Genomic DNA, 13,110 nt, shown 5'->3' with positions numbered 1-13,110 from the left:
ATGTATCTCGGGCGGCACTGCTCCCGCACAGTTCTATACAGATGTATCTCGGGCGGCACTGCTCCCGCACAGTTCTATACAGATGTATCTCGGGCAGCACTGCTCCCGCACAGTTCTATACAGATGTATCTCGGGCAGCACTGCTCCCGCACAGTTCTATACAGATGTATCTCGGGCAGCACTGCTCCCGCACAGTTCTATACAGATGTATCTCGGGCAGCACTGCTTCCGCACAGTTCTATACAGATGTATATCGGGCAGCATTGCTCCCGCACAGTTCTATACAGATGTATCTCGGGCAGCACTGCTCCCGCACAGTTCTATACAGATGTATCTCGGGCAGTACTGCTCCCGCACAGTTCTATACAGATGTATCTCGGGCAGCACTGCTCCCGCACAGTTCTATACAGATGTATCTCGGGCAGCACTGCTCCCGCACAGTTCTATACAGATGTATCTCGGGCAGCACTGCTCCCGCACAGTTCTATACAGATGTATCTCGGGCAGCACTGCTCCCGCACAGTTCTATACAGATGCATCTCAGGCAGCACTGCTCCCGCACAGTTCTATACAGATGCATCTCGGGCAGCACTGCTCCCGCACAGTTCTATACAGATGTATCTCGGGCAGCACTGCTCCCGCACAGTTCTATACAGATGTATCTCGGGCAGCACTGCTCCCGCACAGTTCTATACAGATGTATCTCGGGCAGCACTGCTCCCGCACAGTTCTATACAGATGTATCTCGGGCAGCACTGCTCCCGCACAGTTCTATACAGATGTATCTCGGGCAGCACTGCTCCCGCACAGTTCTATACAGATGTATATCGGGCAGCATTGCTCCCGCACAGTTCTATACAGATGTATCTCGGGCAGCACTGCTCCCGCACAGTTCTATACAGATGTATCTCGGGCAGTACTGCTCCCGCACAGTTCTATACAGATGTATCTCGGGCAGCACTGCTCCCGCACAGTTCTATACAGATGTATCTCGGGCAGCACTGCTCCCGCACAGTTCTATACAGATGTATCTCGGGCAGCACTGCTCCCGCACAGTTCTATACAGATGTATCTCGGGCAGCACTGCTCCCGCACAGTTCTATACAGATGCATCTCAGGCAGCACTGCTCCCGCACAGTTCTACACAGATGCATCTCGGGCAGCACTGCTCCCGCACAGTTCTATACAGATGTATCTCGGGCAGCACTGCTCCCGCACAGTTCTATACAGATGTATCTCGGGCAGCACTGCTCCCGCACAGTTCTATACAGATGTATCTCGGGCAGCACTGCTCCCGCACAGTTCTATACAGATGTATCTCGGGCAGCACTGCTCCCGCACAGTTCTATACAGATGTATCTCGGGCAGCACTGCTCCCGCACAGTTCTATACAGATGCATCTCGGGCAGCACTGCTCCCGCACAGTTCTATACAGATGTATCTCGGGCAGCATTGCTCCCGCACAGTTCTATACAGATGTATCTCGGGCAGCACTGCTCCCGCACAGTTCTATACAGATGCATCTCGGGCAGCACTGCTCCCGCACAGTTCTATACAGATGTATCTCGGGCAGCATTGCTCCCGCACAGTTCTATACAGATGTATCTCGGGCAGCACTGCTCCCGCACAGTTCTATACAGATAGGCACTGTGATGGTGGTTACTCACCTCTGTCCGGACACCCACAGCATTAGCTTACTGCAGACTTTGTTCTTACTTTCAAACACTTCCTTACAGGTGAAGGCCACGTGCTGCCACTTTTCAGGCTGTAAAATATTGTCTTGGGATTCGACTTGAGCCAATGGGATGGATCTGTATTCATCACTTGTACTGGAGCATAGCCTGGAAAATACAAGCAGATAGCAGGTTATCCTGGACACATATCGGCCCTGACTGTGACCCATCACCTGACGCTGTATTATTCCCAGCCTTTACCATCTTATACTTCTTTTTTTGGTTTGGAGCAACCCCCGCGCGCTTGGGTTTGGAGCGACCCCGGCGCGCTCGAGTTTGGAGCGACCCCGGCGCGCTCGGGTTTGGATGGACCACTAATCTCTAGCAAAAGAGTTTGGGGCAGCAGAGGACACAGCTTGGCGCATGGTCACACGTACATCTCAGCTATTCCCAATTCCAATCTGCTCGGCCGTCCACAAGAAAGTAGTGTTATTATGGTCGGCTGTACCAGCAGATCACAGAGATCAATGCACAGCAGATATTCAAGACGGCAAGGCCGGACTGCATGTGGCCGACACTACGCGGAGCAGCTTAGATTGCCAGAAGATGGCGGCACCACGGCCTATAGCCTCTCCCAATATGTCTCAGTTACCATTGTGAACACTAAGCATACAACTAAGGCTGCATTCACACCACCCGTGTTTTGTCCATGAAACACGGACGTTGAATGGCCGACCTGGACTGTTTCCCGCCCGGCATTGTGTAATATCATGCCGGCAGCTGGGACATCTTTGAATGGCGGCGGCACGGTTATGGCAGTACAGTCACTGCACATGATATAACACCACACCTAATAACACTCCATGATGATAAATTACATTACCTGAAAATAAAACGGCCCGACAGCAAACTGAACCAAATCTGCATCATCAGCACCTTGGAGCCCAGGGAAAGCACATGGATATAGCCGTCCTCTAAGAGCCTGTCCCCCGAGGAGGGATCCGCGCCAGGCCTGTCCGCTAGAAAGAGGAAGGAGACTCATGAGAGAAAAAACAGAGAAGCTTCTATAGTGTGTCTGTGGTATCAGCCATAATGGGGGATGAGCAGGGGGGTGAGGAGACGGGGAGAAGCTGCTATAGTGTCTGTGGTATCAGCCATAATGGTGGATGAGCAGGGGGGTGAGGAGACGGGGAGAAGCTTCTATAGTGTGTCTGTGGTATCAGTCATTATGGTGGATGAGCAGGGGGGTGAGGGGACGGGGAGAAGCTTCTATAGTGTGTCTGTGGTATCAGCCATAATGGTGGATGAGCAGGGGGGTGAGGAGACGGGGAGAAGCTGCTATAGTGTCTGTGGTATCAGCCATAATGGTGGATGAGCAGGGGGGTGAGGAGACGGGGAGAAGCTTCTATAGTGTGTCTGTGGTATCAGCCATAATGGTGGATGAGCAGGGGGGTGAGGAGACGGGGAGAAGCTTCTATAGTGTGTCTGTGGTATCAGCCATAATGGTGGATGAGCAGGGGGGTGAGGAGACGGGGAGAAGCTGCTATAGTGTCTGTGGTATCAGCCATAATGGTGGATGAGCAGGGGGGTGAGGAGACGGGGAGAAGCTGCTATAGTGTCTGTGGTATCAGCCATAATGGTGGATGAGCAGGGGAGTGAGGAGACGGGGAGAAGCTTCTATAGTGTGTCTGTGGTATCAGCCATAATGGTGGATGAGCAGGGGAGTGAGGAGACTGGGAGAAGCTTCTATAGTGTGTCTGTGGTATCAGCCATAATGGTGGATGAGCAGGGGGGTGAGGAGACGGGGAGAAGCTGCTATAGTGTCTGTGGTATCAGCCATAATGGTGGATGAGCAGGGGGGTGAGGAGACGGGGAGAAGCTGCTATAGTGTCTGTGGTATCAGCCATAATGGTGGATGAGCAGGGGGGTGAGGAGACGGGGAGAAGCTGCTATAGTGTCTGTGGTATCAGCCATAATGGTGGATGAGCAGGGGAGTGAGGAGACTGGGAGAAGCTTCCATAGTGTATCTGTGGTATCAGCCATAATGGTGGATGAGCAGGGGGGTGAGGAGACGGGGAGAAGCTTCTATAGTGTATCTGTGGTATCAGCCATAATGGTGGATGAGCAGGGGGGTGAGGAGACGGGGAGAAGCTTCTATAGTGTGTCTGTGGTATCAGCCATAATGGTGGATGAGCAGGGGGGTGAGGAGACGGGGAGAAGCTTCTACCAGTTCTGGGTAATATAGAACTGAAACCTGGGAACTGTAGTAAGATTTCTGCTCTGCAGGCTTTACCTCTCCTTTTCTCAAGTTTCTATACTTCTACATAAAAATACATATACAAGCAGACAAGAAAACTAGAGCCAGTTCACACCAGCGCTTCACCCTCTGCTGTGAATCCATTTTTGTTCCATCTTGATAACAGAGAAGGAGCCCAGCGGATCCATCACCCCCATTCATCTCAATGGGTTATTACTGGGCTCCAGTTTCATCACCTCAGTCAGTTCTAAAAGCATTAGAAACAACAAAGCTTCTCCTGTAGGATATACCTGCACTGTCTCCTGTATACGGTATATACCTGCACTGTCTCTGGTATACGCTATATACCTGCACCGTCTCCTGTATACGGTATATACCTGCACTGTCTCTGGTATACGCTATATACCTGCACCGTCTCCTGTATACGCTATATACCTGCACCGTCTCCTGTATACGGTATATACCTGCACTGTCTCTGGTATACGCTATATACCTGCACCGTCTCTTGTATACGCTATATACCTGCACCGTCTCCTGTATACGGTATATACCTGCACTGTCTCCTGTATACGGTATATACCTGCACTGTCTCTGGTATACGCTATATACCTGCACCGTCTCCTGTATACGGTATATACCTGCACTGTCTCTGGTATACGCTATATACCTGCACCGTCTCCTGTATACGGTATATACCTGCACTGTCTCTGGTATACGGTATATACCTGCACTGTCTCTGGTATACGCTATATACCTGCACCGTCTCCTGTATACGGTATATACCTGCACTGTCTCTGGTATACGGTATATACCTGCACCGTCTCCCGTATACGGTATATACCTGCACTGTCTCTGGTATACAGTATATACCTGCACCGTCTCCTGTATACGCTATATACCTGCACCGTCTCCTGTATACGGTATATACCTGCACCGTCTCTGGTATACGGTATATACCTGCACCGTCTCCTGTATACGCTATATACCTGCACCGTCTCCTGTATACGGTATATACCTGCACTGTCTCTGGTATACGCTATATACCTGCACCGTCTCCTGTATACGGTATATACCTGCACTGTCTCTGGTATACGGTATATACCTGCACTGTCTCCTGTATACGGCTATATACCTGCACTGTCTCTGGTATACAGTATATACCTGCGCTGTCTCCTGTATACGGTATATACCTGCACTGTCTCTGGTATACGGTATATACCTGCACTGTTTCCTGTATACGGCTATATACCTGCACTGTCTCCTGTATACGGTATATACCTGCACTGTCTCTGGTATACGGTATATACCTGCACTGTCTCTGGTATACGGTATATACCTGCACTGTCTCCTGTATACGGCTATATACCTGCACTGTCTCTGGTATACGGTATATACCTGCACCGTCTCCTGTATACGGCTATATACCTGCACTGTCTATGGTATACGGCTATATACCTGCACTGTCTATGGTATACGGTATATACCTGCACTGTCTCCCGTATACGGTATATACCTGCACTGTCTCCCGTATACGGTATATACCTGCACTGTCTCTGGTATACAGTATATACCTGCGCTGTCTCCTGTATACGGTATATACCTGCACTGTCTCTGGTATACGGTATATACCTGCACTGTTTCCTGTATACGGCTATATACCTGCACTGTCTCTGGTATACGGTATATACCTGCACTGTCTCCTGTATACGGCTATATACCTGCACTGTCTCTGGTATACGGTATATACCTGCACCGTCTCCTGTATACGGCTATATACCTGCACTGTCTATGGTATACGGTATATACCTGCACTGTCTCCCGTATACGGTATATACCTGCACTGTCTCCCGTATACGGTATATACCTGCACTGTCTCTGGTATACAGTATATACCTGCGCTGTCTCCTGTATACGGTATATACCTGCACTGTCTCTGGTATACGGTATATACCTGCACTGTTTCCTGTATACGGCTATATACCTGCACTGTCTCTGGTATACGGTATATACCTGCACTGTCTCCTGTATACGGCTATATACCTGCACTGTCTCTGGTATACGGTATATACCTGCACCGTCTCCTGTATACGGCTATATACCTGCACTGTCTATGGTATACGGCTATATACCTGCACTGTCTATGGTATACGGTATATACCTGCACTGTCTCCCGTATACGGTATATACCTGCACTGTCTCTGGTATACAGTATATACCTGCGCTGTCTCCTGTATACGGTATATACCTGCACTGTCTCTGGTATACGGTATATACCTGCACTGTTTCCTGTATACGGCTATATACCTGCACTGTCTCCTGTATACGGCTATATACCTGCACCGTCTCCTGTATACGGTATATACCTGCACTGTCTCTGGTATACGCTATATACCTGCACCGTCTCCTGTATACGGTATATACCTGCACTGTCTCTGGTATACGGTATATACCTGCACTGTCTCCTGTATACGGCTATATACCTGCACTGTCTCTGGTATACAGTATATACCTGCGCTGTCTCCTGTATACGGTATATACCTGCACTGTCTCTGGTATACGGTATATTCCTGCACTGTCTCCTGTATACGGCTATATACCTGCACTGTCTCCTGTATACGGTATATACCTGCACTGTCTCTGGTATACGGTATATACCTGCACTGTCTCTGGTATACGGTATATACCTGCACTGTCTCCGGTATACGGCTATATACCTGCACTGTCTCTGGTATACGGTATATACCTGCACCGTCTCCTGTATACGGCTATATACCTGCACTGTCTATGGTATACGGCTATATACCTGCACTGTCTCTGGTATACGGTATATACCTGCACCGTCTCCTGTATACGGCTATATACCTGCACTGTCTATGGTATACGGCTATATACCTGCACTGTCTATGGTATACGGTATATACCTGCACTGTCTCCCGTATACGGTATATACCTGCACTGTCTCCCGTATACGGTATATACCTGCACTATCTCTGGTATACAGTATATACCTGCGCTGTCTCCTGTATACGGTATATACCTGCACTGTCTCTGGTATACGGTATATTCCTGCACTGTCTCCTGTATACGGCTATATACCTGCACTGTCTCCTGTATACGGTATATACCTGCACTGTCTCTGGTATACGGTATATACCTGCACTGTCTCTGGTATACGGTATATACCTGCACTGTCTCCTGTATACGGCTATATACCTGCACTGTCTCTGGTATACGGTATATACCTGCACCGTCTCCTGTATACGGCTATATACCTGCACTGTCTATGGTATACGGCTATATACCTGCACTGTCTATGGTATACGGTATATACCTGCACTGTCTCCCGTATACGGTATATACCTGCACTGTCTCCCGTATACGGTATATACCTGCACTGTCTCTGGTATACGGTATATACCTGCGCTGTCTCCTGTATACGGTATATACCTGCACTGTCTCTGGTATACGGTATATACCTGCACTGTTTCCTGTATACGGCTATATACCTGCACTGTCTCTGGTATACGGTATATACCTGCACTGTCTCCTGTATACGGCTATATACCTGCACTGTCTCTGGTATACGGTATATACCTGCACCGTCTCCTGTATACGGCTATATACCTGCACTGTCTATGGTATACGGCTATATACCTGCACTGTCTATGGTATACGGTATATACCTGCACTGTCTCTGGTATACGGTATATACCTGCACTGTCTCCCGTATACGGTATATACCTGCACTGTCTCTGGTATACAGTATATACCTGCGCTGTCTCCTGTATACGGTATATACCTGCACTGTCTCTGGTATACGGTATATACCTGCACTGTTTCCTGTATACGGCTATATACCTGCACTGTCTCCTGTATACGGCTATATACCTGCACTGTCTCCTGTATACGGTATATACCTGCACTGTCTCTGGTATACGGTATATACCTGCACTGTCTCCTGTATACGGCTATATACCTGCACTGTCTCTGGTATACGGTATATACCTGCACTGTTTCCTGTATACGGCTATATACCTGCACTGTCTCTGGTATACGGTATATACCTGCGCTGTCTCCTGTATACGGTATATACCTGCACTGTCTCCCGTATACGGTATATACCTGCACTGTCTCCCGTATACGGTATATACCTGCACTGTCTCCCGTATACGGTATATACCTGCACTGTCTCCCGTATACGGTATATACCTGCACTGTCTCCCGTATACAGTATATACCTGCACTGTCTCCTGTATACGGTATATTCCTGCACTGTCTCCTGTATGCGGTATATACCTGCACTGTTTCCCGTATACGGTATATACCTGCGCTGTCTCTGGTATACGGTATATACCTGCACTGTTTCCTGTATATGGCTATATACCTGCACTGTTTCCTGTATACGGCTATATACCTGCACTGTCTCCTATATACGGTATATACCTGCACTGTCTCCTATATACAGCTATATACCTGCACTGTCTCCCGTATACAGTATATACCTGCACTGTCTCCTGTATACGGTATATTCCTGCACTGTCTCCTGTATGCGGTATATACCTGCACTGTTTCCCGTATACGGTATATACCTGCGCTGTCTCTGGTATACGGTATATACCTGCACTGTTTCCTGTATATGGCTATATACCTGCACTGTTTCCTGTATACGGCTATATACCTGCACTGTCTCCTATATACAGCTATATACCTGCACTGTCTCCTGTATACGGCTGTATACCTGCACTGTCTCCTATATACAGCTATATACCTGCACTGTTTCCCGTATACGGTATATACCTGCGCTGTCTCTGGTATACGGTATATACCTGCACTGTCTCCTATATACAGCTATATACCTGCACTGTCTCCTGTATACGGCTATATACCTGCACTGTCTCCTATATACAGCTATATACCTGCACTGTCTCCTGTATACGGCTGTATACCTGCACTGTCTCCTGTAGGATATACGATTTATACCTGCACTGTCTCCTGTATACGGTACATACCTGCACTGTCTCTGGTATACAGTATATACCTGTGCTGTCTCCTGTATACGGTACATACCTGCACTGTCTCTGGTATACGGTATATACCTGTGCTGTCTCCGGTATACGGTATATACCTGCACTGTCTCCTATAGGATATACCTGCACTGTCTCCTGTATACGGTATATACCTGCACTGTTTCTGGTATACAGTATATACCTGTGCTGTCTCCTGTATACGGTACATACCTGCACTGTCTCTGGTATACGGTATATACCTGTGCTGTCTCCGGTATACGGTATATACCTGCACTGTCTCCTATAGGATATACCTGTGCTGTCTCCTTTAAGGGTATAGGGCTATATACCTGTGCTGTCTCCTGTATACGGTATATACCTGCAGTAAGCGGCTTGCTCCTCCTCCTCCTCGCTCCCCTCCCCCGCAGGGGGGTCTCTCCATCCTCTCCCCCCTCCACCTTCATCCATAGGGTCAGGCTGAATCCGTCAGACATGTGCGGCCAGCAGTTCTGTCCGACTAACGGCAGCTGGAGAGGAGCGATGTGCCAGGGGGAGAGAAGGTCACCGCTGCCGCCGCCACCGGGGACCTCCTTACTGGGCAGGAGTTTGGTTCTTCTACAGAAGCCAGGGATTTTGGAGGCAGAGACCCCCGGAGACTTCTGTGGCCCCCCGCCGCCTCCTCCCGTAACGCTCTGCTGCAGAGGGAAGGTCAGGTGCTTCATGGGGATCAGCCCGCCGCTGCCCTCTGTGATCCGGAGGATTCCCTTAAGGAGCAACTCCTGCACGAAAAGATCAAGAATCAAGTGTTATTACCAGGCTTATGGTATATACAGCGGGGTTATCCCATACACACAGAGCGGGGTTATCCCATACACACAGAGCAGGGTTATCCCATACACACAGAGCGGGGTTATCCCATACACACAGAGCGGGGTTATCCCATACACACAGAGCGGGGTTATCCCATACACACAGAGCGGGGTTATCCCATACACACAGAGCGGGGTTATCCCATACACACAGAGCGGGGTTATCCCATACACACAGAGCGGGGTTATCCCATACACACAGAGCGGGGTTATCCCATACACACAGAGCGGGGTTATCCCATACACACAGAGCGGGGTTATCCCATACACACAGAGCGGGGTTATCCCATACACACAGAGCGGGGTTATCCCATACACACAGAGCGGGGTTATCCCATACACACAGAGCGGGGTTATCCCATACACACAGAGCGGGGTTATCCCATACACACAGAGCGGGGTTATCCCATACACACAGAGCGGGGTTATCCCATACACACAGAGCGGGGTTATCCCATACACACAGAGCGGGGTTATCCCATACACACAGAGCGGGGTTATCCCATACACACAGAGCGGGGTTATCCCATACACACAGAGCGGGGTTATCCCATACACACAGAGCGGGGTTATCCCATACACACAGAGCGGGGTTATCCCATACACACAGAGCGGGGTTATCCCATACACACAGAGCGGGGTTATCCCATACACACAGAGCGGGGTTATCCCATACACACAGAGCGGGGTTATCCCATACACACAGAGCGGGGTTATCCCATACACAAGGCCTCCCCTACAGGTCCCACTATTACAGAATACTTACATCAGGCAAAGTACTTTCCAGAAAACAACGAAAGAGCAGAGAGAGCTCATCCGAGGTCAGACTGTGACTCATCAACGTCACCAGAACGTCCATCAGCACCTCACGGCATTCTGAAAGGATAGAACAGATTATAGATTATAGATTATAGATTAGAACATATTAGATTATCATATTATCGCTATGTATCACTATTACACGTAGCCATGTATCACTATTACACGTAGCCATGTATCACTATTACACGCAGCCATGTGTCACTATTACACGTAGCCATGTGTCACTATTACACGTAGCCATGTGTCACTATTACACGTAGCCATGTGTCACTATTACACGTAGCCATGTGTCACTATTACACGTAGCCATGTATCACTATTACACGTAGTATCACTATTACACGTAGCCATGTATCACTATTACACGTAGCCATGTGTCACTATTACACGTAGTATCACTATTACACGTAGCCATGTATCACTATTACACGCAGCCATGTATCACTATTACACGTAGCCATGTGTCACTATTACACGTAGCCATGTGTCACTATTACACGTAGCCATGTATCACTATTACACTATGTATCACTATTACACGTAGCCATGTATCACTATTACACTATGTATCACTATTACACGTAGTCATGTGTCACTATTACACACAGCCATGTGTCACTATTACACGTAGCCATGTGTCACTATTACACGTAGCCATGTATCACTATTACACGTAGCCATGTATCACTATTACACGTAGCCATGTGTCACTATTACACGTAGCCATGTGTCACTATTACACGTAGCCATGTATCACTATTACACGTAGCCATGTGTCACTATTACACTATGTATCACTATTACACGTAGCCATGTATCACTATTACACGCAGCCATGTATCACTATTACACGCAGCCATGTGTCACTATTACACGTAGCCATGTATCACTATTACACGTAGCCATGTGTCACTATTACACGTAGCCATGTATCACCATTACACGTAGCCATGTATCACTATTACACGTAGCCATGTGTCACTATTACACGTAGCCATGTGTCACTATTACACGTAGCCATGTATCACTATTACACGTAGCCATGTATCACTATTACACATAGCCATGTATCACTATTACACGTAGTATCACTATTACACGTAGCCATGTGTCACTATTACACTATGTATCACTATTACACGTAGCCATGTGTCACTATTACACGTAGCCATGTATCACTATTACACGTAGTATCACTATTACACGTAGCCATGTGTCACTATTACAGGTACTGATGTATCACTATTACACGCAGCCATGTATCACTATTACACGTAGCCATGTGTCACTATTACACGTAGCCATGTGTCACTATTACACGTAGCCATGTGTCACTATTACACGTAGCCATGTGTCACTATTACACGTAGCCATGTGTCACTATTACACGCAGCCATGTGTCACTATTACAGGTACTGATGTATCACTATTACACGCAGCCATGTATCACTATTACACGTAGCCATGTGTCACTATTACACGTAGCCATGTGTCACTATTACACGTAGCCATGTGTCACTATTACACGTAGCCATGTGTCACTATTACACATAGCCATGTATCACTATTACACATACTGATGTATCACTATTACACGGAGCCATGTATCACTATTACACGTAGCCATGTATCACTATTACACGTAGCTATGTATCACTATTACACGGAGCCATGTATCACTATTACACGTAGCCATGTATCACTATTACACGTAGCCATGTGTCACTATTACACGTAGCCATGTGTCACTATTACACGTAGCCATGTGTCACTATTACACGTAGCCATGTATCACTATTACACATAGCCATGTATCACTATTACACATACTGATGTATCACTATTACACGGAGCCATGTGTCACTATTACACGTAGCCATGTGTCACTATTACACGGAGCCATGTATCACTATTACACGTAGCTATGTATCACTATTACACGGAGCCATGTATCACTATTACACGTAGCCATGTGTCACTATTACACGTAGCCATGTATCACTATTACACGCAGCCATGTGTCACTATTACACGTAGCCGTGTATCACTATTACACGTAGCCATGTATCACTATTACACTATGTATCACTATTACACGGAGCCATGTGTCACTATTACACGTAGCCATGTATCACTATTACACGTAGCCATGTATCACTATTACACGTAGTATCACTATTACACCTAGCCATGTATCACTATTACACGTAGCCATGTATCACTATTACACGAAGTATCACTATTACACGCAGCCATGTATCACTATTACACGCAGCCATGTATCACTATTACACGTAGCCATGTATCACTATTACACGTAGCCATGTATCACTATTACACGTAGCTATGTGTCACTATTACACGTAGCCATGTGTCACTATTACACGGAGCCATGTGTCACTATTACACGTAGCCATGTGTCACTATTACACGTAGCCATGTATCACTATTACACGGAGCCATGTGTCACTATTACACGTAGC

At 47.6% G+C, this 13,110-nt stretch overlaps 1 protein-coding gene across 1 annotated transcript in view; it reads right to left on the bottom strand.

Annotated features, from left to right (window-relative positions):
• The window catches only part of LYST (lysosomal trafficking regulator), a 442,781-nt gene that overhangs the window by 283,333 nt on the left and 146,338 nt on the right, over positions 1 to 13,110 (bottom strand). Inside the window, exons 9-12 of the mRNA XM_069954584.1 lie at positions 10,572 to 10,681; positions 9,316 to 9,715; positions 2,557 to 2,692; positions 1,668 to 1,841 (exon numbers count right to left, since the gene is read on the bottom strand). Coding sequence (XP_069810685.1) covers positions 1,668 to 1,841; positions 2,557 to 2,692; positions 9,316 to 9,715; positions 10,572 to 10,681 — 820 coding nt within the window. The remainder of the gene's footprint in view (positions 1 to 1,667; positions 1,842 to 2,556; positions 2,693 to 9,315; positions 9,716 to 10,571; positions 10,682 to 13,110) is intronic.

The sequence above is a fragment of the Dendropsophus ebraccatus genome, chromosome 15 (assembly GCF_027789765.1).
Source record: "Dendropsophus ebraccatus isolate aDenEbr1 chromosome 15, aDenEbr1.pat, whole genome shotgun sequence".
In the NCBI taxonomy this organism is placed as follows: domain Eukaryota; kingdom Metazoa; phylum Chordata; class Amphibia; order Anura; family Hylidae; genus Dendropsophus; species Dendropsophus ebraccatus.
Note: the sequence above shows the minus strand (reverse complement) of the source record. Positions and strands in the feature narration are given on the sequence as shown.